This window comes from Enoplosus armatus, chromosome 11, assembly GCF_043641665.1.
Source record: "Enoplosus armatus isolate fEnoArm2 chromosome 11, fEnoArm2.hap1, whole genome shotgun sequence".
NCBI classification, from domain to species: domain Eukaryota; kingdom Metazoa; phylum Chordata; class Actinopteri; order Centrarchiformes; family Enoplosidae; genus Enoplosus; species Enoplosus armatus.
In genome coordinates, this window is record NC_092190.1 from 6,011,896 (window position 1) to 6,035,547 (window position 23,652).

Consider the following 23,652-nt stretch of genomic DNA (forward strand, 5'->3'; position numbering starts at 1 on the left):
TAATATATCTGTTTTTTTAAGTAATGACATTTTCAGGAGATACAGGTCTCTCTCTCTCACTCACTCACTCTCACACACACACACACACACACACACACACACACCACAGCTGGACCAGACAGACGTAGGCGTGAGTCTGCATGTCTGTAGGGAACACTGGAGGTGTCAAAAACCATGGAGCACATTATTATCACCTCTTCTACCACTACATAGTATCTGAACGACATTTAGTCTGCAGCACACACACACACACACTCAGATCAGTAATAAGACAGTCTGCTCTGAAACACTTCTGCATAGTTTAGGAGGTTGTGAAGCGCCCATGAGGAGAGGATGAATGAAACGGGCCGGAACGGCAGGGAATTGGCTCAGTGATTTAAACGCTCGCCGGATAAAAAGAGAAAAAAATAAAATAAATAAATGGGTCAGCGCCGATAACCAGTTTCTCATTCCCTCTCTGAAAAGCCTATCGGTTTCAGTGGGATTGTCAGGGCGAGGTTATTCTGTGAGCAACAAGGCTGAGAGGGGAGACGTCTCCCAGTGTGCAATGTGGAGCTGAAGATACAGAGCTGAGTCTTAAAATCTGTTTTATATCAACTGATCTGGTGACAAACTAAATGTGGATGAAATAAGTTGGATCATTTTTGCAAAGGAGGCGCAGGAGCCTGCATGGGAAATAAGGGAGGATCCAATGGAAGACCTGTCAATCATCCTGCACTCCTGGGAAAGAGGAGGGGGGTGAAAGGGAGGGGGGGCTCATTTCTAAGTGACAGCCACTTGTCAAAGCTTTGGATGATGCAGCCACAGCACTCTCCATCCCAGCATCCCACGGGGTGTTAACGTCAGAGAACATGTGACCTGAGCTTTTGAATGACAACATTTGATTTCTCACCGAGTGGCTGAAGATGTTGAAGTGGTGGATGCAGGTTTTAGCGGAGCAGCCGTGTTTAAAGACGAGGTGGGGATCATTCTTTCTGTTTTTTTTTTTTTTGTGAGCTGATTATTCATCATTCCTGCAGAGCGTCTGAGTTGTGTCTTTGATCTGAGCTGTTTCTGTAATGCAGAGTTCAGTCTCTTTTGTTTTATTTTAGGCCTGCTGGCCTACATTACATTCATGTCTGCTGTGTAGTTATGTCTGGAATTTGTGTCATTTATCCCACTGCTTTTATTGTTTTCTTTATTGTCTAAAATGTTTTAAGTCGACATTTTGAAATGCAACTTGACATTGAGTTCCATAGTGCTTTTCTTATTGACAGTGTTTTTAGGAAACAGCTATTTATTTATTCTGTACATGTGGTGTTTTACTGCTGCTAGTGTTTATGTATTTTATTTCATTTATTCTAATTTATTATTATTTAAAAGGGACACTTCACAATATATATTGCACCAGATTGAATTTACCTCAATTTTATGTTATTTAATTATTTATTTAACAAGGACAAATGTCTAATTTTATTTATAATTTCTTTATAGTTTACTTAAAAGGTACAATCGCACTAGATATAGCTTAAAAATAATTTTCCTCTGACACCAGTGTTTCCTCTGTTGAAGAAACATAATGATGATATTCAATATAAAGATAAACTGTTGTTAATGGAAATCTGTGTTATTGCTTGGACATATAACATTGAATAATTATCCCCAGGCTGTTTTCAACACATGCACATGCTGTATGGAAGCTCTTGGCGTGATGCATGTAATCTGCTACTCTCTCCTGACAGAGAAACACTAATTATGTAATTGACTCAACATCTAATTCAATCTGCGAAAGGAGGACACGGTTTGTTTTACAGTATCAGGATACATCTGCTATTCAAGCCTCAAGTCTCTGTTGCTCTGAGTCTCCTTGTCTAACAGAGTGAAAAGCAGCAGCACTTGGCAGAGCGATCATCTCCACCGTGGCAGTTTGTTATGTTTAGAAAAAGCCGCTCATTGATTGATATGCCTTTTTCGTCTTTTTCTCTCTCTTAACTTGTAGCTCAGGGCCTCGTCTGTCTGGCTCGGTGGAAACTCCAGACAGATCGCTGCACTGAGAGGAGACTGAAAAGAGTAGGCAGTGCACTTTGGGATCTGAGCCAATGACCTGTAGGAGGAGAGAGGCAGCGCAGAAGCTTGATTAAAATGGGGTAAGTTTAGAAGATCAGACAGCACGCTGCCAGCAGCTGCAGGAACTGCTGGCTGCAACACGAGGATTTGTTTCCAAACCTGATCTCTGCAACATGATGCTCGCTGTTGGGTAACCTTTGCCCAGTCAGACTGGAGGGGAGATGTGCCGATAGCAAAATAGACACTGACTCACGTATAACACAGTGATGAGCACATGCATAGACAGAATTCCACAGTAACAGCAGAGATCCTCAAGACACGATGGTCTGCCACAATCTATAGAAATTCTACCAAAAACATGAACATTTTTTGAAGGTTTCTTATTGTAACAAGATGCTTTTATTATTATTATTATCCAATGTCTAAGCGAATTAGATCTCAGCAATGATTGCCTGAAGTTGGTTCTCTTCTCCTCTCACAGAGCTGTGAAGTGGACGAAACCCCTCCCACGTCACTGATCCCTGAACCAAACTCTTGCACTGTAGCTCTCTGAACACTCGGGAGTGTTGCACTTCCAACCTTTTAAGACATCTAACTCTTTTTCTTGTTTGAATGCATTTATTGTAAGTCGCCTTGGACTAATGTAATGTAATGGAAAAAGGTCTACATATGACCCCCATCACTGTTCAGTCTCCATGTGGACATGTGTTGCGAGCTGTTTGACAAAAATATTTGTCTATATCTAAATCGCTGCACTAGAATCAAGAAAAATGACTCTTGATTCTACAAATGTCTTTAGATTGATTTGTACTAGGAGGTGAAATAATCTCAGCCAATTGGCAGCATTTTGTTATTCTTGTTTAGACAAAATGCAATACATAGCTAAAAGAAAATGACACCAATACAGTGTGTGATTGTTGATCTCTTTCCAAAACCATGGGCATTAATCTGCTGCTATAACAGCCTCCACTCTTCTGGTTTCAGTCTTTGCACCAGATTTTGGAACCTGGCTGCAGGGATTTGCTCCCATTCAGTCATAAGAGCATTAGTGAGGTTGGACACTGATGCTGGGAGATAAGGCCTGACTCCTAGTCTGCATTCCAGTTCATCCCAAAGGTGTCGGATGGGGTTGAGGTCAAGTTCTTCCACACCAAACTGGAAAAACCATTTCTTTATGGACCTGGATTTTAGCACGGGTAATTGTCACGTTGAAAAACCAAAGGAACAAACAGAAACTGTTACCACAAAGTTGGAAATATCATATAAAATATGATATTATATCATAATATGAATATGAAATATCATTGTATGCATAGCATGGAGTATAAAGCATGTCTAAACCATGAAAAACAGTCCAGACCACAAAACAGAGGTGTCCACACACTTTAGGCCGCATAATCTAAAATGTAAGGACTCAATAATACACAAACGTTACTTGTTAAGATGGAGGTTTGTAAGTGTATTTAATAATACAGACACTCTGACAGTGAATCAGATCACATAAATGATTTATCTCCTCATTTTGATGCTGCCCTCTTCACGCACTCTGCCATCATATCTGGAGAAACCAGCCCATGTGCATGCTGGGACATGGTGGCTGATTTACTGTCCTGCTGTTAGGGATGAGTTATTTCTCAGTTAGCTCCGGTGACAGAGGGAGCAGAGAGAGTGCGGACCTCCAGAGAGCCTTTATACTGGCAGTAATTCAACCAGAGAAAGGCTGAGAGAATGAGAGCGGCGCAGGCATGCTGAGCAGCATGCTGCCTGCTATTCAGACACACACGCTCATGCTAATTAAACCCAAATTCCACATATCAGCACTTTTTCTCCAATCAACACTATGCACACACACACACACATATTTGTGTCTGCCAAACAGGATAATAGGAAAAAGGATGCAGAGACCAAGTGCTTAGTCAGTTTCCCATGCAGTAAGTCCAGGGAACCTTAAGGTGGTCTACAAGATAAAAAAAAATGATCAGAAAAAGTAAAACATTCTCTTGTGCAGAGCAAAAGGAAAAACCGTTAATTAAAAGCCATTATTTAGTCTGGCATAATAATGGTTATACACCGATCGGTTTAGAACCTCACAGGCTCTTGAGAGGATATAAATTTGACAACCGTCAGATCATTTTCACTGTTTATACCATGTTAGTCATTCCTTTAATATCTCTGGACGTATTAGATCATTGTGAATGTTGCAAAGAAAGACTGCTTTATGGCAATATTGGATTTTTAGCAATGTTCGCAGTGTGTCTCTCTATGGATGGCAGTTTCAGTCAGTCGGCCCGTCCTACTGACTTTTCCTCTAGCGCCACCAGCAGGTTGACAGTTGGGTTTTTTTGTGAAATATCTCAACAGCTATTGGATGGATTGTTATGAACTTTTGTGCAGACATTCACATTCCCCTCAGGATGGATTATAATAACTTTGGTGATCCCCTGACTTTTAATTTAGCACTATAATCAGGTCAAAATTAAAAAGTTTTCAATACTTTGATTTATGTATGTTGTGTTTAATGCTAATTAGCTAATGCTAGCATGCTAACACACTAAACAAAGATGGTAAATATTACCTGCTTAGCATCAACATGTTACCATTGTCACTGTGAGCAGTCATGGCATACTGAAGTTAGCATTTAGCTCAAAGCTCCGCTGTGTCTAAGTACAGTCTCACAGAACTGTTAGCATGGCTATATGATTTTTGCATAAATGTGATGAAGTACACTGATTTGTCAGGTATTTAATTAACTAGATTAACCAAAAGCTGACAGTCCTGTTAATCTCCTATAAAATGTACGATATAACAACACATATCAATATAGAATTACATATACTGGGATAGAGGTATAAAACATCTTCAGCCTTTTCCTTGAAGAATGGTGCTCTAAACTGAGAAAAACCTGTTTGAAATCCTTGAATGAATTTCCACTGACTTCCACTGAGTCCTCAGTGTTGAAAACATTCACTTTAGATCAACAGATTAATGTCCTTGGTTTTTGTTTTGGAGCCCCATTTATTTAATAAACAGCCAACAAATGAGATTTGAGGGAAACCGCCTGTGCTCGTTATGTTGGAGGTAACTGATTAACTGTAATCGCAGCCTTGGTTACCTCCAACCATGCGAGGAATGGAGATTTGTCTATTACTGCAAAGCTGCGGAGAAGCGCGGCAGGCCTGTTCGTGCTTTGGCATCAGGGAGTGTTTGAGTCTAAAGATGATTTGGGTTTTATTATTCACCTAATGCATCTGGGATGAGCCCTCTGAGTCCCCGTTTTATAATCGTAGTCGTAATCACAGCCGTAACCCTGCACTGCTCACTGTGATGTAGACAGAATATGAGATACGGATGATGGGCGTTTGGGTTGGGCTGTCGACATGCTATTTGTACTCATTATAGAGAGAGAGAGCGAGAGAAAGAGCTGCAGTGCACCCAGTACCGTCTCGCCAGCTCTCTCGGCTCCTGGCTAATCTACAACTGCTGTCTGATTAGTCAGAAGGAAAGAGCAGAGCCGGCTGCCAGCGGACAGCCCAGCAGTTATCTTCATTACTGTCCCCTCAGCTTACCGCTTTCTCTTAGCGTCACACTCATTTCCTCTCCCTCCGTCTCATCTTTGTCTCTTTTACCAGCTCTTCCTCCCTTTTTTTCCCCCCTCCGTCCTGCACTGTCCGTCTCTCTGTATCCGTCTCTCTATCTCATGTTTTAATAGCCTGACAAGCAAGGCAATAATCCCTCTATTATTATTCTTGCTGCAGAGAAAGAAAAAAAGAAAAAGCCCAAGGGGGTAGACAGGGAGCCATTTATATAAAATGAATGTGATTATTCTGGTGAAGGAACCACGCTTCAGAGACAGTGTCTCTCTGTCCAGAGCTGTGGTTATCCAATATTCCAATATGTGTGTGGACTCTGCTGCCGTCCCTGTGGCTGAAAACCTCTAACAAATCTGTCACATGGCCAAAGCAAGTGCATGAAGTCTGAACTGTGGATTCAGTGGTCGAAGTATAAGAGTTGAGCTGTCTGACAACAGAAGGCGAAGGTTTTATTGTTTAAAATTTTATGTTTATGTCACAATATGGCAAATGTACACAAACTTACATATAAAATAATCAAATTGATGTAACTTTGTGCCAATGTTATTTGGTGTGAAGTCATTTTGTAAGTTTTTAATTAAAATTTGCTTGGAATCATTAATTTAGACAAAAATTAGATAATTTCCCAGCTTTAGATCAACTTGTGTGTCTCTGCCTTTCAGATTCACGATCAGATAAATTAAATTACTAAATTAAGTAAATTCCAACCCAAGTTGTGCAGGCAAGTCACAGAACAAGGTTTCATATTCTAATAGAGACCTTTTAAAGTTTCCAAAGATACCGAACATGCTTATCTGAATTTGTATGTGCAGGTTGTGCATAAAATGATGCACAGATAAATGCAGACATTTCTATGTGATCTAATGATGCAGCCATGTAAACATGGCGTCTCGGGAGATTCAATTAAGTGTTTCTGAATGTGTGTTATACAGGTTAAGGTTTTTGGACTTGTGTAATCCATCACAGTGGACATCAAGTCATCAATAACTTTTGCACTATTACCATGCCACAATAACGTAATAATGACTACAATTAATGCAGACATGCATGTTCACCAGTGACAGATTTGACAGCTCAAGCCAAGCAAGTTTTAACAGCCTGCTATTCCTTTTCATACAGAAATTAGTGTAAAATATTGGCTGGCTGGACATAAGGAAAGATGCATTAAAAAATGGTTATTTCATAGTGATATTAGTGCAGACATAATTACAGATTACACAGTTTCATCTGTACATACTGACATTGATACTAACAGTACAAGAACACAACAGGACCACAAACACAGTGTTAAAGGATGAAAAACAGGCTCAGTTGTTGTCTACGTGAAAGTCTGTCAAGATATCTCTGATCTTATCGTCATTCTGCCTTCGTCCCTGCAGGCTGCAGATCTTCGTACCTGCTGACTGTGTGTCTGAGGGCCGTTCGCTCAGCCCACAGCCATGCCAGACGTAAAGCCTCCACCACTATGTGACTACCCCTCCACCTCCTCCACCGCAGCCTCCGCGGGCTCTCCTGCTGGCTGCGCCTCTTCCCTTGACCTCATCATAGACATGGAGCCCTGCATCGCAAACCTCCCCCTGTCCCCCGACCCCTTGTCCTCCTTCCCCCGACACAGACCCAGCGTCCCCCAGTACCCGGGCCTCCAGGGGCATCCCTACCCGCTCATGGCCAGGTGTAACAGCAGCACCCTGCTCACTAACCTGGGGCTTAGGTACTGCTCCAGCAGGCAGGGGCCTCTGGGGGCGGCGCCGGGTCAGGGGCTGGCCCCAGATTCCTGCATCCACACAGGAAGCAACGGCAGCAGGCCTTACAGGAGTATGGAGAACCTGAACTGGAACACTGTGGCAGATTCTGGCCTGTGCGCATTCAGTGCTAACCCCTACCGGAGTGTTGACAGTGAGTTTATTTTACGCTACACCTCCACTAGCCACTGGTGTGGTGGGCCTCAAGATGGATCTGTGGTGGGGGCCCATGGGCTGGTACCCAACTCAGAGAGCCTGGCGTTTTACCCTCGACATGGGCTGCCCAGGAAGGACCTACCACTCTTCCCTCAGTTGCTGTTTCCAGGAGGTGTCGACGAATGGGATGCAAGGAAAGGCCTGAGGGAGAAACTCCGCCTCCAGAGCGCGAGGTCATCAGTTGAGCCTCTGAAGCCCCTCCCGTTGCGGCCTCAGGTGACCCTGGGTGCTGCACCCATCGAACGGGATGGTGTGCATCATGTGAATTCAACAGGTGTTGGGTCCAGGCCGCTGTGCACAATGCGCATCACCAGCCCCGAGGAGATCAAGCAGGAGGTCCTGAGGCGCTTACAGCTCCGGCGGCAGAACAGCAGCCCCAACCTGGCTCTCCACAGCTCCCCATCCAGCCCAAAAGTGGTAAAAACTTCCTATACAACAGACAACATTGCAGGTAACAGGAGAAGATCAGATTCTGCATCCGAGCGCTGCAGAGCTCCTGTGGGACGACTACATATCCCTACGTTCGAGGAGTTTAAGAGGATGAGACAGAAGGAGGGAGAACAGAGAAAAGAGTCCACAGCGGGTTCTGTGGAATGTGGAAAACCTGAGTCTGACTTGCCACAAGAAGCAGGAACATCAGACAGTAAGATGCCTCCCTCTGATCGGACTGTCCCTCAGTCGAGCTGTGGTGGAGTGAACAGAGAGCAGCGAGAAGACTCGGAGGAGGTGGAGGGAGAACTGAGCGGTGAAAGGACAGGCAACGGTGGTGACTCCTTGCAGACTGTCCCCTCCTCAGAGAAACCTCCCTGTAACACTGTGAACACTAACAGCACTGCAGCTCCCACCTCCACCTTCTTTGCTAGCACATACTCTCCCATCCGCACAGGCCCATCTCCACGTTCACCCCTGCAGCCCCTGGCCAGCTCAGCCCAGGAGAAAGCCCATGCTGCAGAGGGAGATATTGGGAGCAGCAGGCGTAGGAGGAGCAGTCTGGAACCGGCTGGGTCGGTCCCCTTCCCGCCTGGCAGGGAGAACTGGGAACGGCCCTCCAGCTGCTGCCCAGCGCTCCTTCTGGAGGGGACGGACCTGTCCAGCTACGGAGCCAAGATCTATAAGATGAAGGATGGCCTCATCGGCTCCGCACTGGACCTCATCAAGAAGAGGTCAGTTTGGGGGGGGGGGGGGGGGGGGGGGGGGGGTACTTGAATATTTGTACTTAGTACTTTCCATCACTGATTTTTGTGTGGGTTTATTATTAGATTTTGCCAAATAAGATACACATGTAGGTGTAATTTCAGTCCCATACTACTGAGTGGCTGAAAACATACAGCAAAGCAGCTCTAGTTTCATACAGAAGGGATCATTTTGCCATCGATTTGCTGTGTAGCATCCGTACCAGAGCTGTAGACCTGAGACTTGACTTGGACTTGATCCAAAAGACCTGAAAACAACTCTGACCCACACACACGGTTTCCACAGATGCACACACACACACACACACACATGTGTAAGATGTGTGTATGTTTTATGTATTATTCCATTATAGTGTGTACTACTTCATACTCTTACTGTACTACTGCAAAATATAAGATTTCGCATTTTATATTTAAAATTGGGATTTTACACACCAAGTAAGATGAGTATATAAAATACAATGCATTTTATAACGTCCAGTAGTAATCATTTTGCTCCACCTTCATTAGCTACAGCATAAAAATGTTAATGCATGATAGTAATCCTGTTGTGCCTAATTGGCAACAAACACTCCAAAAGTTTAGTGACTAAGCTAGCCAGCTGTCAGTGTGGTAAAGGAATTGCTTGAGTTTGTTGTTTACATGACAAACACTAAAACAGTAATGTGAACGTGATGACTCTTAGTGGCGGGCTGCAGAAGTGGGGCTGTGGACGTGAAGTTTGATTTGTGCCACAGTCTTGTAGTTCATGGATTTTCTTTATCTTCCAATTGTGTTTGAGTTGTAAGAACTGTTGTGCCTCCTGCCATCCAGGTGCATTAAATTGCATTAATAGTGAGGGGCCAGCAGCATGACCATGTTGTTGCACCCTACTGGCCTGGAGTGCAGCTGCCCAGATACAAACTTCACCGTTAAATTACAACACACATATTGGCTCCAACACATCCGTGATACAATATGTATAAAATAACTTAACACTCTGAAAGAGGCCATTTGGCATAATGAGTACTTAAACAAACATTTTCGATAAGGATCCCTTAAATTTTGTTATTATTTTGTGTTATGACCAACATATGAAGTGAGAGGGACATTTTACTGTTGGAAAACTGTAATAGCGATAGTATTTCTAAATTACCTGAAATTAACATTTAATATTTCTGTACTGTGATTGCGTGTTAGCTGTCAGCTGAAATATGATACTGTATAATATGATATATCTAAAGATAAAAACTTTTAATTAAGATCTTTCAATGCAGGACTTTTACTTGTAGTTGAGTACTTTTACACTGTAGTATTGCTGCTATTACTTATGCCACTATATGGACTTGTGGAAGTCCTTTGTCTGTGACTTCACCTTTGAATACAAACCAGCTCTAGGCAGACAAATGAGAACAAAGGATCTATAATTTATTATTATTATTTCCTCTGTTAATGTTGCACTGTACTTGTAATGAGACCTGAGTATTTTACCATTAACAATTTTGTTTGTAAATCCAGTTAATCTTTTTGATGGTGAAATTAGATCCTGTGGTGCACATAACCTGAGCAGAGGTGTGTGTGTGTTTATCAGTGAAGTGTATGTGAGCACACTTCCATGTGTGTGCTTTGCAGTGCCAGAGCGTTTGTGTGTGCGAGTCCATCTCTGTAAGCCCACGTGTGTTGTTGTGTTATCGATGTATCTCAGTTATTGTGATAACAGCTGTCGGAGCTAACAGGGTTTGGCTCTGCAGACGAGACTGTGGGCGGGAGGCTGGCATGAAGCATGACAGACTGGAAGACTGGCACCGTCCCTACAGACTTGCTGTTTCCTGGTCTCTCCTCTCTCTCTCTCTCTCTCTCTCTCTCTCTCTCTCTCTCTCTCTCTCTCTCTCTCAGTGTCAGCTGTTGGCTAAATAAATGCAGGCTTCACTCCACTGTGGTTCATTCTGATCAAGGACAAACAAGAGGAGGGTGTGTTTTACAGCACTGTGGTGCCATTTGGGTCCAGGCCTCCATGCAATGTAAATATGAGACCCTGAACACAGAGGAGCTATTTGATAAGGTTGAAGAATATAAACCCCACCCCCCTGCAGGCTGCAGACTGTGATAGATGGGCGATATAAACGCTATCTTTCCCTGCCTGTCAGGACTGACTGTCGCTCCTTTGTCTGCACTGCTAGAAGTGATGATGGATGTCTGAAGCCCTGCTGCACAAAGGCGCAATAACTGCTGTGTGTGTCTTTGTGTATATACAGTGTAATAAGTGCAGTTGGGCTGCAACTTAAGGTTATTTTTATATTTTTTATCAGAATCAGAAATACTTTATTGATGGGGGGGGGAAGGAAGAAAAAATAAGAAAACAAACAGGAGCGACTGTAACAGGCTGCATGCACGGTGGGAAAATACCCAATGTGATGTCTTCAAATTGCTTGGTTTATCTGATCAACGCTATGACAACTACAATAAGAGACAGTCGTGCTAGCGGATCTGTGAGGCTATACTTAGGCACAGTGGTATTTTGAGCTACATGCAAACATCAGCGACATCAGCGTGCTAACATGCTCACGATGACAGTGCTAACATGCTGGTGCTAATAAGGTACCATTGACATTAACATTTATCTTAGTTTAGCATGCCAGAATTTGCTAATTAGCAGCACACAAAGTCCAGTATGTGTGCTGTATTTGGTCACAATTTTGAATTATGATCAAATTTGACATGATGATGGGGCTAAATGAAAAGTCAGAGGATCACCGAAGTTATTATAATTCATCCTGTGGGGGACATGAATTTCTGTACCAAATTTCATGACAATCCATTCAGTAATTGTTGAAACATTTCACGCACCCATAATGCAACACTCTGTGTGCTCCCCTTGTGCATTTGACTTGAGGCTCTGTGAATGTTTTAATACTTTATTAATTAAACATGACAGTATTCTTTGTGATCTCTGCACCCTGAGGTATTTGACTTCCACCAATAAGTCTCTTTGTTTAAGTGTATTATGCAGCCAAACCCGCATGCAGAGCATAATACAGCTCTAGTTGTATTATTATTGTATTGTATATTATTACAGTAATATTCATATTATTACACCTGGGAGGGTTTTATAGAAATGGAGTGAAGCACTAAACCACCACCGATGAGTTAATTGCATACTGCAGTAAAGGTGCACCAGTTATGTATAGCATATAGATTGAGGCATGTGTCCACTGTTTCTAACATTTTCTATTTATTTGTCTCTATTAGATGCACACACTCACATAATGAATTCGTTGGAGTGATATATGCATCAGTGAAAACGACAGCCGGGCAAACTTTCAGTGTGTCGAGCGGTGATCTATCACATACAGTGGTTTCCTGATAAATTAAGATGCAGGTTATTACCTCCCATGCATCATCCGCAGTGTGACAGCTACGACTGTGAAGGAAAGGCCTTTAATGACAGTTTGTCCAAGGGAAAACCGATTGGACGCGTATAGAGCTGCGTCCTCAAAACTGTATTCATTATGTCTGTTTAATTTGGACATTTGGACACCTTTCATCTTCTGTGCTGACTTTGTTGATCACATGTGTAATACAAAACAGTATAGGTTTGCCAGGGTTTGATGTAGTTTAATGTGCAAAATGTTTGTGTGTGTGTGTGTGCGTGTGTGTGTGTGCTGAGGTGCGTGCAAGTGTCACGGAGCATCACAGGGATGTTGAGAAATTATTTTTACGATGTGTCCAGAAAGAGCTCGGCAGTTTAACTGGTTTGAGAGGGACGGAGCTCAGAAAAGACAGTTATGTAAGAACTATTAGAGTAATGAGACTTCGCGTCAGGTCGCCACAGGGACATTTGAGGATACATAACAGACCAAAGTGAACTGCACATCATAGCAGAGTTGTAAACTAGTGCTGGGACAATTAATTTATTAGTGGATTAGCAGTAATCAGTTAATTGTTTAAGTCAGAAAATGCAAACAAATATAAATATTATGTATAAAGTAGCCACAGTAACAGCAGACAATAATAAGGACAAGACAAGAAACACGAGAGGGAAAAGAGGAGGATTACATGCAGCATTAAATTCAAGCTCAGGAGCCAATATCACCAAATCTCAAATTGATGTATAGCTGCTTTTGGATAAAAACCATGCAGCCTTGTCCTGATCACCACTAACCCCACCTGCTCCGGAGACATCCCCCTCTCTTGTTACATACACCACTTTGGAAAAAAAAAAGTCAATATTTCAGGAATTTATAGCCTCTCTTTCATTCTGAGAGCCAGACACTGTTGAGAGTCTATTATGGGTTTTGACCCCTGGGCCTATTAAACCTGCTGAGCCCATAAAGAACCACAAACACATTTTAATTTGAGTAAAAAAATAATAAACTCTAAAATTGCTGTTACAAGGTTTTGTTTTTTTTTTACTTTTTTTCTTGCACCGACAGCAGTGATATTATGTTTCGCACTCGTGCCTGCTGGACTGTGAAGCTCACCAGTGTTTGAAAAACAAAATCAATATACTATATATAGTCGCTAGCTGCTGTTGTTAATGTTGTCTGAAAGCAAAATTTAAAGATGTGTGCATTATTTTAAAGCTCTTCTAATCAACATGACTACTTGTAATGTGAAAGAGGTTGCTGGCAGTGAGGAACCCACAGGAAATGATGAGCTTTTTTAGCCTCTTTTAGCTCATAGTTTTGGTTTGATGGCACATTTACTGTTTTTCTTAGATTCAGTGTTTTCAGAGGCCGCAGGCAGCTGTTTTCAGGAAGAAAAAAACAGTACCAAATGGCAGACAGAAAAGCTGGTGAAGAAGGTTGAGCATATACTTTTGTCAGGAGTTAGCAGAGACCCAAGGGCGTAATTCAAACCAGGGATGGAGGTGGCATGTCCCCCACACTTTTCAGAATCCTATTTTTGTCCTCCTCAGTTTTAAGGTGTCAATTGGATTTTATTTTTTTTTATTAAAATGTCTCTAAACAGAATCTTCTACTGTTCAGCTGCCAAAATCCAGAGGAGAGAAGAGAGAATTTGGTTAAATATATGTTCATGTAGGTCGATTGGGATGTTGTAAGTTTTACCATGCATTCACAGTAATTAAGCTTAATAAGCAGCAGCGAGTGATCTGAAGATGTTTCTTTGGCCCAGGATTTGTCTTTCAGGCTACATAGATGCTGCTGTTGTACCCTCTGGGTGGTGGAGGTTATATATACCTGCAGCCTGAGTGGAAGACCTACAGGCACTACTCAGAGTGTGAAAAATACTGCAAACTCGATTTTCTCCTTTAAACAAAACCCTATTGAACATAAGTCAATACATCATACATTTTTACTATTAATTTGGAAAGCCTGTTAACCAAATCAATTGTAACTTTTTATTTGCTGAACTGATATAAATATATAAACAAGTAGCATTCACATATTTACATTTTTTGGAAACAAAACCTATACCCTTGTGGAGACCAAACCAGAGCTTAAAGAAGATTGGATATGGGACTTAAATCCATCAGGTGTCCAGAAACTCGACTCCGCATGATTAATCATGTTGCTTTGTGTCTGCCAGACACATAACTACTGTATGCTGACATGTTCGCCATAACAACTTTATAAGGCGTTATTATGTCAGAAACGTGCGTCGGCGTCAAGAAATTAATCAAAGTGAAATGGTGAGACTGGTCTGCCAGAAATGTTTGTTCTGTTGTTGGACCATCGACAGTAGAGAGGTAGGACAGGAAATCTGCGTGGGAGAGAGAGAGATGGGCCTGCCTTGCATCTGCACACATTGTGGTTCATGGTCAGCTTCTTACTCCTCAGGCGCACCTCTTGTTTAGACTTCTTGTCTCTGCTTTGTTATGTGCTCTTACAAATGCATGCATGAGTCCCTGCAGGCTTGCATTTGTGGTTTGTGTTCATGGGTGTGTGCATTTCAGTGTAGTACAGTGTGTCTCAGATGACATGCCGGCTGTGTGCTGCAAGAATGGATCCCCAGTTATCAGACAAAGGAATGAAGGAAAAGTATGATGCCTCTGTGTTGGTGTGTGTGCATGTTTGTGTGTGCCGTGTGCTGGCAGGATCCCTGTGGTCCAGGGGTTCAGGTGTTAATGGCCGCTGATGTGTCTAATTGCTGTCCTCCCGAGGAGGGGTTGAGGATGGGGGGGGGGTTAGGAAGAGAGGAGAGGCATTGATTTGGGTGTTTGGGGGGTAGAAGGATGATGGAAGAGGAGGAGGGTGGGTGGTGGGAATAGAGGAAGACACAGCAGGAAGCAGAGAGGCATGTGAGCTGGAGAAGGAAGAATGAGGTGGAATGAATGACAAGCATGCTGTAAGGAGAAGAGAGCTCTGCCAGAATTACAATTTCAACCCTCCTCTCCCTCCTGTTCCCTGCATTTTCTTTCTCCCTCCTTTCACTTTCCCTCCTTCTTCATTTACTTCCTCTCTCCCACATCCTGCTTCTATCCTCCTCTCTTCATCCTACTCTTACGCTCTCCCTCCTTGCCTTCTCTTCTTCCCCTTGTCCCTCCCTTTCACTCCCCCATCTCTCCCTCCCTTCTCTCCCCTTCTGTACCGCCGTCTCCTCTCTTCTCCACCAGCTGCAGTGCAGAGATCTCCGCCGAGGCCCCCGTCAGGCTGTCAGGTGACCGGGACGGAGGCTGTGACATCACCGCCCCCTCGACCGACTGTCAGCCCTCCGCCGTTGCCATGGCAACGTCGGCAACGGCCTGCGGAGCCGAGGCTGGCGACGAGACGCCTGCAGGAGGAGGAGGAAGAGAGGAAGCAGGAGAATGCGTAAGGATTCTTTTTCATTTTCATTCTTCTTCTTTTTTCTGTCTGAAATGTGTCGCCTGTGCATGTCGTCTTTGCTCGCCGCTTTTCGTTGTTGCTTCGTAGTGCACAGAAACACATAGATCTATTGGTATTGAAGGATGATTGGGACAAGCAAGGGGACTGCGACACATACACACATGCACATCACTCGCACATACTGATGCAGAGGTATTTGTTGAGACAAGAACGAGCATGCAGCGCTCCCATCTTCCAGCAACAGCTCGACGTCTGACGGTGCAGTAAAAAGAGGATCAAGCTCCCCTCCAGCAGCTGGCTGCTGGTAACTCAGCGCTTCATTCCTGCTCTCTGCATGGCTCCTCTCTGCTGGCTGGCTGCAGCTTGACACCAGCCTCAGCTGCAGCTAGCATTGTGCTCCTCTCTGTGCATCTGCAGAACAGAAGAGCCGGACTGACATGGAGTCACATCTTGCTTGCATGCTGCTGGTAGTTTAGAGAACAGATGTCGAGGTGCGTTTGCTTCGTGCCTTTTCTTAATTTTTGGCTTTGAATCCACAGTGGAGCCTGTCTCTGCATTCCCAAAGTAAGGGCTGCGATTTGATAATTCAGTGGAACATGAATTATTCTCCTTCATTTTACCTGATAGCTGCAAGCTGTAAATCATGTTTTTCTCTGGTATAGAGCGATGAAAACCTTTCTGCGCCTTTCAGTCTTGTGCAGCTGTTAGTTGTCAGAGGACCGTCAGCATTTGTGGAGATAATCTTCGATGTAAAGCCAATATCATCAAATGCAGTGGATGTGAGTGATGCCTCTGGGGTGAGGAGTCGCATGTCATAGCAATGACCTTTGAACTTTCCACCTTAGGTCAACTCTCAGGGGCTTGATAGACCCTAAAAGGATTTTAAAAGCCACGTGAGGAGTGTTTGTCCGTGCAGAATGCGGCAGTGTGTCAGGGAATTCCTCACTTTACCTAAAAAAAAAATGGAGGAGATGCTTTTGAAATGTCACTTGGGGGCCGTCTCTCGCCTTCAAGGCTGGGTGGTTTCAAGTTGTGATCAGAGCAGATTTTTGGATGTGCGGCCTTGTTGTGTTTAGAGTCCGTTACAACACTTGGCAGACGATTAGTGCTGCATCTCAGTATGAAATTTGGATTCTTGTCAGTTCTGCAAGCTGGGATCAGAGAGATAACCAAGATTTGTTATGTAATGATGTCATGACAGTGAGCATAGTGACACTGTATATGAAAACTCCTCACGCAGACACACAAGCTGTGATTTCTGTCTTATCGTCATTCTCACCTTATCTCCTTGGAGTGTTTTGTCCTTTTTCATCTGTTGCTATAGCAACGTGACCGTTTGATTGACACACGTGTCCTTCCAACCGGCAGCACACCGGTCTGGGCTGCAGGCGCTCCAGCTCGGACGCAACTTATGAGCTGACTGAGACGGTGAGGGCCCAACGCGAGTGCCGTCTCCGGCCCCACTACAGCGATCCCATGCCAGCCGACGCCTCCAAGCGCAAACAGCTGGAGATGAAGATCGCTGCCGCTGCCAGACTCCATGGCCATCGTCGAGACCGAGACCGAGACAGAGACAGTGGTGAGTACATGACACATGTGTGACTGTGTCACTTTGTTCACAGTGTCAGACCTGTTCTCTGTATGTTATCCACTGCATTTTTTATTACAGTTGTGCAACTTTTGAGCAAATTATGATAAAACTGAAGGTACAATGTTTTAGTATGAAGCTAGAAAGCATTCAGTAAGCAAACTATACAAGGAATATAATTCAAGGCCCTTAAATTTGTCATTTAGAAAATGTTTTAATCTACATCTGGGTTCAAATCCATACACAGTTATACTGATTGGTTGATGGTTAAAAATACTTAAATCGTGTCCAGGAATAAGGAATAACTTTTACAGAATGTTGAGTGAGTCTGAGTCATTGTAACTGAAGCTTTTGTCAGATTTTGTAGGACTGTTGGAAAGTGGTTTGTGTATGTGTCAAAATTTGTTTGCAACAAGTTTATGTCAAGTAGTGTAACTTCTCTGGCTTAGCCAAATGTTTTATGTACCAAATCTGATGAAGATTGGTTTTCATGACGAATGATGAGAAAAACTGTTTTCCAGAAAAATTCACAGTGGTGGACAAGCTGCTGAGGTGGAAATTAGTGTGATTTATGCTGAAATATTTGTCTTGAAGCACGAGGATCCAGGACAAAAAAAGAGTTTTCTTTCTACACCTCATGGCACAAGAGTTTTACACCAAACATGTAAAAAGCTTTATAAATGGTACCATGCTTATCACTTGAGCCATGATTCATTAGGCCATTGATCATTCCTTGATCCTTGAGACATTTAAACAAAGGAATAAGGACAGGTGAATAAAGGAATAATCCAAATTGAAGCAGCAGAGAGAGATATTTTGACTTTTAGTCATTAGTATGGGTAAAGCGCCAAAAACACTGGATCTTACATAACCCATAATCCAACACGTTAGCATCTTTTTGTCAGATCCTCTTTGCTAACACCCACATTTTTCAAACTGCACACCTCCAGTTTGCAACCCAGGCTTTTTGTTAAAAATGTGAAGTCTCCAAGCCCAAACTGAGATAACCCAGATGACATCACTATGACGTCATCAGGATAGAAAGCTCCGTGAGAGCCACAAAAGACGCGGCAGGCAATTATTTATCACAAACTGCACTGCTTGTGACTAGTAAACTGTACAACTGGTGGAGTGCAAGATACTTGCTGTAGGACTTAATAGAAAAACAAACACAAAGACACGTTCCAAAAACAGACTTTGACCCCAGATTTGTATTAAGGGTTATGACTTGATGTTTCCTTCTTGTGGAAAACTACATCCAGCCCACTCCGTTCATAAATATACTTATAATTAATATAATTACAGATCTCCACATCCTCATTACATCTCCCTCTCCTCGTCAGGGAAGGTGAATCACCCTAAATTGTGAATGAAACTTAGCCTGGCATTTTGTAATCCATCTCATTGAAAAAAAGATTCACACTATCAAGAGCTGCATTTGTTTTGTTTTAACAAAATCTTATGCAACTTAGTGTCATACTTGTCATCTTTTGGCCTTTGCACCCAGTCCTCACCTCCCCCACCAAACACACACACACACACACACACACACACACACACACACACACACATTCAGAGCTCCCCTGCTAATATCGGGCTCTTCCCTGTCAGCAGAAGCTCTTTGACACTGGACGCTGGCCACAGAGTGTCAGTCAATATGGCATATGCTAATAATGACCTTGTTGCTCTCTCCAGTAGATAAAAGTGATACTGATTTTTTTTCCTCAGCACCAAAAATGAAATCATCATCCAAAGCTCCTGTATAATGAAGTGTTTGAATTAAACATTTGAAACCTTAGCGGCTAAGCAAACACATACAGTCTCTTTGTCTATCCGGTTGAACACACACACACACACACACACACACACAATAGTATTGACATGCATGCAGACAAAGGTTAAGTCCTTGACTGGAGGGTTAGGGATCTAATTATTGGAGAAAGATGATATCTATAATAGTTTCTTCACTTTGACATGATCAGTAATGGCTTGCCCAGATTAAATGGGTGTTCATTAGGGAGGCCGCTATTAATGCAGTGTGAATAACAAAGACTGTAGAGAGTAAATCCATGAAAATCATGAGCACTAATGAATCTCACTAACCATCTCTACCTCTATCTCCCCAGCTCCAGCAGCAATTCGTGGTCGCTCAGAGCCCCCTGGTGAGGAGCGCCAGGCGGGTCTGGGTGTGACTCGGTCCGGGCAGCATCGCTGGAGCACCATCAGCAGCCTGAGCGCCGACAGCGGAGTGGTGGGCCTCAGTGATGAGCGGGAGGAGGAGGACAGCGAGCCTCGCCGTTACCGAAGAAACCGGGGAGCCGAGGTGGAACGGGTGGACAGCGGCATTGGCCCGGGTCTGTCCCGCACCTGGAAGAGACCATCTGCCTCCCTCAGAGCCTGGGAGGCCCAGAGACCCTGTCCAGACTGTGGACTGAGGGACGGGGCCTCCAAAGAGCGAGGAGAGCGCATGTGTGAACGTTGCTCCAAGCTGCGCACCGAGCGCAAGGAAGCCATCCTGGAGTTTCTGAACACAGAGTCGAGCTACGGTGAAGACCTGCGGATCATCAAGGAGGAGTTTTACTGCCCCATGCAGAGTGCTGGGCTGCTGACAGCTGAGCAGCTCGTTGTGGTGTTTGGTAATGTTCAGGAGCTGATAGACGTCAATGACCGCTTCACTGAACACCTGCAGGACAGCATCGACCAGGCCTTTGACCAGGTGACCCACTCTCTCACACACACACACACACACACACACACGCATAAAATCTATCAGGGTTTAAACAAGGTAGTCTGATTTTTAATACTCTTAAGCTCTGAGCACCTAGTGGTATTAAATAACTCACCTTCAGGGTCACATTTTGTTTCTTTGGAGTGTAACTGCCTACAGTACACTGCAAAGATATTGATCTTAACGAAACATTTCAGTATGTTACTGAGTCCAAAAAGTCAAATTTTTCTCTAAAAAATTGAAGATTATTTAAAATCCATCCATTTATTTATAATGCAACCCAGTGTAAACCAAGGAGTCTCTACACACATCCGACCCACAAGAATCCCAGTCAGCGCAGTTAGAAATGTTAATACAACAACAAAATCAAACTTACTAATTGTCAAATAGAAGCAATGATTACCCCACCGGTGAAAATAGGAGGGACCATAGCGAAGAGAAAAAAGATGGGTTTTAAGCCAGAGCCTGACTCAAGAAGTTATACTCAGTGAGAGGGCTCTACCGCTAAAGGATTTTTTGACAAATCTAGGAACAGTTAAATAACCACTGTACAAAGACTGTAAAGAAGGTAGTAAGATGGGAAATGTAGGGCAGAGCCAATTTGTTTGTAAGTCAGAAAGAGGGTACTGAAACCGGCTCTTGCTTGTATTGGTAGCTAATGCAATGCCATTGGGATTGGTGAAATACAACTGAACTTCTTAGATCTAGTAAGGACTCTGCTGCGTTTTGGACTTAATAAAGACCATGGTTGTTGTCATGGAAATGTCAGAGAAAGATGTACTGCAATAATCAATTCTGGATGTTATGAAAGCATGTACAAGTATTCCAGCATGTGTAATAGATAAAATGGGGCTGGTCCTAACTATATAAATGAAAAGGGCAGATTTGGTAACATTCTTAATATGTGGCTCAACCATTTCCATTACAAATCAGCTTTCTTCTTGAGTGAAAAGTTCATGAGATTGAAAGTTCATTCTTGACCTTGGAAACAGGAGTGGCCAAAACAAGAACATCTCCAGAACAGCTACTAAATGCATCTTGGGGAGCGATTGTTTGGTCAATCCAAGGTCGAGAATGAACTTTCAATCCAGATTTTTAAATCAACATGAACAAGAAGTCCTTCAATTGCTCCGAAAAACATTTACAGTTCCACAACAACTGGGCAAACTCCATTTGATAATGATTGTTTGATAGAACTAAACACTCCAAAACAGGTACTAAATGGACCTTGTGGTGAGATCAACAAGTCTAGTACCATGATTTCCATCAAGATACTGACACTAATTTCTAGAAACAGTCTGCTGCTCCCACATGACACTCTTCTTGCTGCAACACACAATATATCCATTGCACCCTTTGGTCACTTTTTTGCTTTGTCATGCCTGCTGCTTCACTCTGTCTAAGCTCTTATTATCACTCCCCAATCACTGCTGTGCTGAGCTTGGTGTATCCTTGTGGGAAAATATAAACTCATTTTGGTGGCTGAACTAATTTTACTGTACTGGCAGATCTTTTAGACACAATAATGGTCAACAATGACTTGTTAAGACAAATTTCCCAGTGCAAGGTGTGAATGAAGTGAACATTGACTTGACCATTTTCTCTCATGTGGTTTGACCTCAGGGAGATGAAGATCTGCTGACAGTGTACATAGGAGAGATCTTTCTGGAGTTCGTGAACATGCTGCCCGCCTTCCAGACCTACTGCCTGCAGCAGTCCACCTCGGTCAACATGCTCAACACGCTGGAGAAGGAGAAAGAACTGCTCAGGTACACTCAAAGTACAAGGATTCATCTTCCAGTCAGCCTGTGAGATGGAAAAGTTACTCTGGGAGCTTTCTGTAGTTCCTGCCACGGCTGTTCTGTATAATTCTTAATGGAAAAGACAGCAGGTTATCACTTATTCAGAAGAAGTTCTATTTTGAGAGTAGAGCTGCAAGGATTCATATTTTTAGACAGAACCACAGCTCACCCATGAGTCAGGCTGTCCTGAGATTCCCAGTAATCAACTTTCTAAGAGTATTCCCAGGACATGCACAGAATCTCTCCATTTTGAACTTAATTTTGTCTCGTTTGTCTTTTCAGAATCTTCCTGGATGTTTCACAGAATGACAACACAGCACTGCGTCGTATGAACTTACGCTCCTTCCTCATGGCGCCCCTCCAGCGTGTGACGAAATACCCGCTTCTATTGAGCCGCATCATTAAGGTCACTCCCGAATGTCACCCCGACTATGCACGTCTCCGTGAGGCCAAGAGTCGGGTGGAATCCCATCTGGAGCACATCAACATGAAGACTAAGCAGGAGGGCAACGGCGTCACCTGGTCCCTCCGCTCATTCCGCCGTGACAGCCGCAAAAACCGGGAGGTCATCAACATCGAGATGCGAGAGGTGTCGATGAAGACGGTGGGCTGGGCGAGAGAATACACACGATTCGTCATGGAGGGACCCCTCCAGTTGTCCCAGCCAGCAGATGGTCAGTGGTTGAAGAAGGGCAGCAAGGCCCTCAAGTTCCAAAATGTCCAGAGTCTGCTGATGGTGAGCACACAGCGGGCTGGTGAAGCCCCAGGACAGGGCACCGACCTGGGGGCAGGGGGGGATCAGGGGGAGGGCGGTGGAGAGAGCATTCGAGACGGAGTGCTGGTTCTAATCAAGGACAAGAGCAGCGGGAAGTTCACAGTGCTGAGAGAGCCCATCCGTCTGGGAAACTGTGTGGTGTCGACAGATCCGGACTGTGAGGACACATTTGAGGTGCTCGATATTCGGCGGGAGTCTTTCGTTTTCCGCGCCTCGGACAAATCTCGCACCCAGCAGTGGTTTCATCAGATTAAGAGATATGCTCGAGACTTAGGCACCTGGAGGAAAAGACGCAATGCTTTGCCCAACATCATGATCAACACAAACCAGACCCGCTCCTGAGACTAACTGTCCCCCGCCTTTGTTACACTGTAAATAACCTGAATCCTTCTACTGCAAAAATAAACTGACAACAAGGAACATTTCTGAGTGACGCCACTGTTATAACATCTTAGATTTCAGTAAAAAAATTCTTTCTCAAAAGAAAGATCTAGCACTTTTTTCTTACAAAGCTATAAGTGCGCCGTACTGTCACAAAATCATGTATGAAGACTTAAGTCGTTATCGTTAAAAAAATATCCAATTCTTGGACAACCAAAAAACTTGGGCTGTGCTCGTCAGCCTTGATTGTAAAGACTTTTTGCTCTTGAAGAAAGAGAACTGAGTTTTCAGTAAATAAGGTGTGTTTGTTGAAAAGCATGACTGAACATGACTGACTGCGAAAAGAAAAATTGTAATGTCATTTTTTTATACAAGACAGTGGTGGTGGTGGGGGCATTTGTTTTTAGTATGAAGAGGCAGAGATGTGGTCAAGAGCTTTGTTCAGTGGTTTCTGTTTGTTGTCACTGCCCTCTTCTGTCTGTGTGCCGCCCTCTACTGTATGTTGGCGGTAGAGCAACTTTCACTGCCAGAGATGCAGTTGAGCAGAGCCTCTCTAACAGGCTGAACAGACCTCCTGTATCACTGTGTTTTAATGAGATCTCACAAAACAGCAATAATGTCTGCCAGTTTCAAAATAAGTAGCTACTGTATATGCATTTAATTTCCCAGGATTTCCTTTGGCGTTCAGGTATTTATTCTGTTTCAATGCGCGCTGTTTCATGTGGCAGATTGAACTCAAGTCTCAAACCTAAACAAGTTTGTTGGCATCAATAAAGCTTCCCTTCATCATCCTAAAACTGAGGAAGTCGCTGTTCCAGTCAGTC

General features: G+C 43.5%; 1 protein-coding gene across 1 annotated transcript; it reads left to right on the top strand.

The window, feature by feature from the left end:
• Positions 1-7,075: 7,075 nt before the first annotated feature.
• Positions 7,076-22,858, top strand: arhgef49 (Rho guanine nucleotide exchange factor 49). The gene is made up of 7 exons (XM_070914979.1): positions 7,076-8,279; positions 8,433-8,757; positions 15,344-15,539; positions 16,923-17,130; positions 19,278-19,858; positions 21,494-21,639; positions 21,955-22,858. The coding sequence occupies exons 1-7, from the start codon at positions 7,076-7,078 to the stop codon at positions 22,787-22,789; spliced, it is 3,495 nt and encodes a 1,164-aa protein (XP_070771080.1). The 3' UTR covers positions 22,790-22,858.
• The last annotated feature ends 794 nt before the right edge of the window (positions 22,859-23,652 follow it).

What these genes read in the sequence shown, in the direction of transcription:
- arhgef49 (XM_070914979.1), top strand. Translation starts at nt 7,076, where the DNA reads ATGCCAGACGTAAAGCCTCCACCACTATGTGACTACCCCTCCACCTCC. An exon ending in GACTGTCCCTCAGTCGAGCT is followed by an intron (nt 8,280 to 8,432) that starts GTGGTGGAGTGA and finishes ACAGCACTGCAG; the next exon opens with CTCCCACCTCCACCTTCTTT. An exon ending in TCGACCAGGCCTTTGACCAG is followed by an intron (nt 19,859 to 21,493) that starts GTGACCCACTCT and finishes GTTTGACCTCAG; the next exon opens with GGAGATGAAGATCTGCTGAC.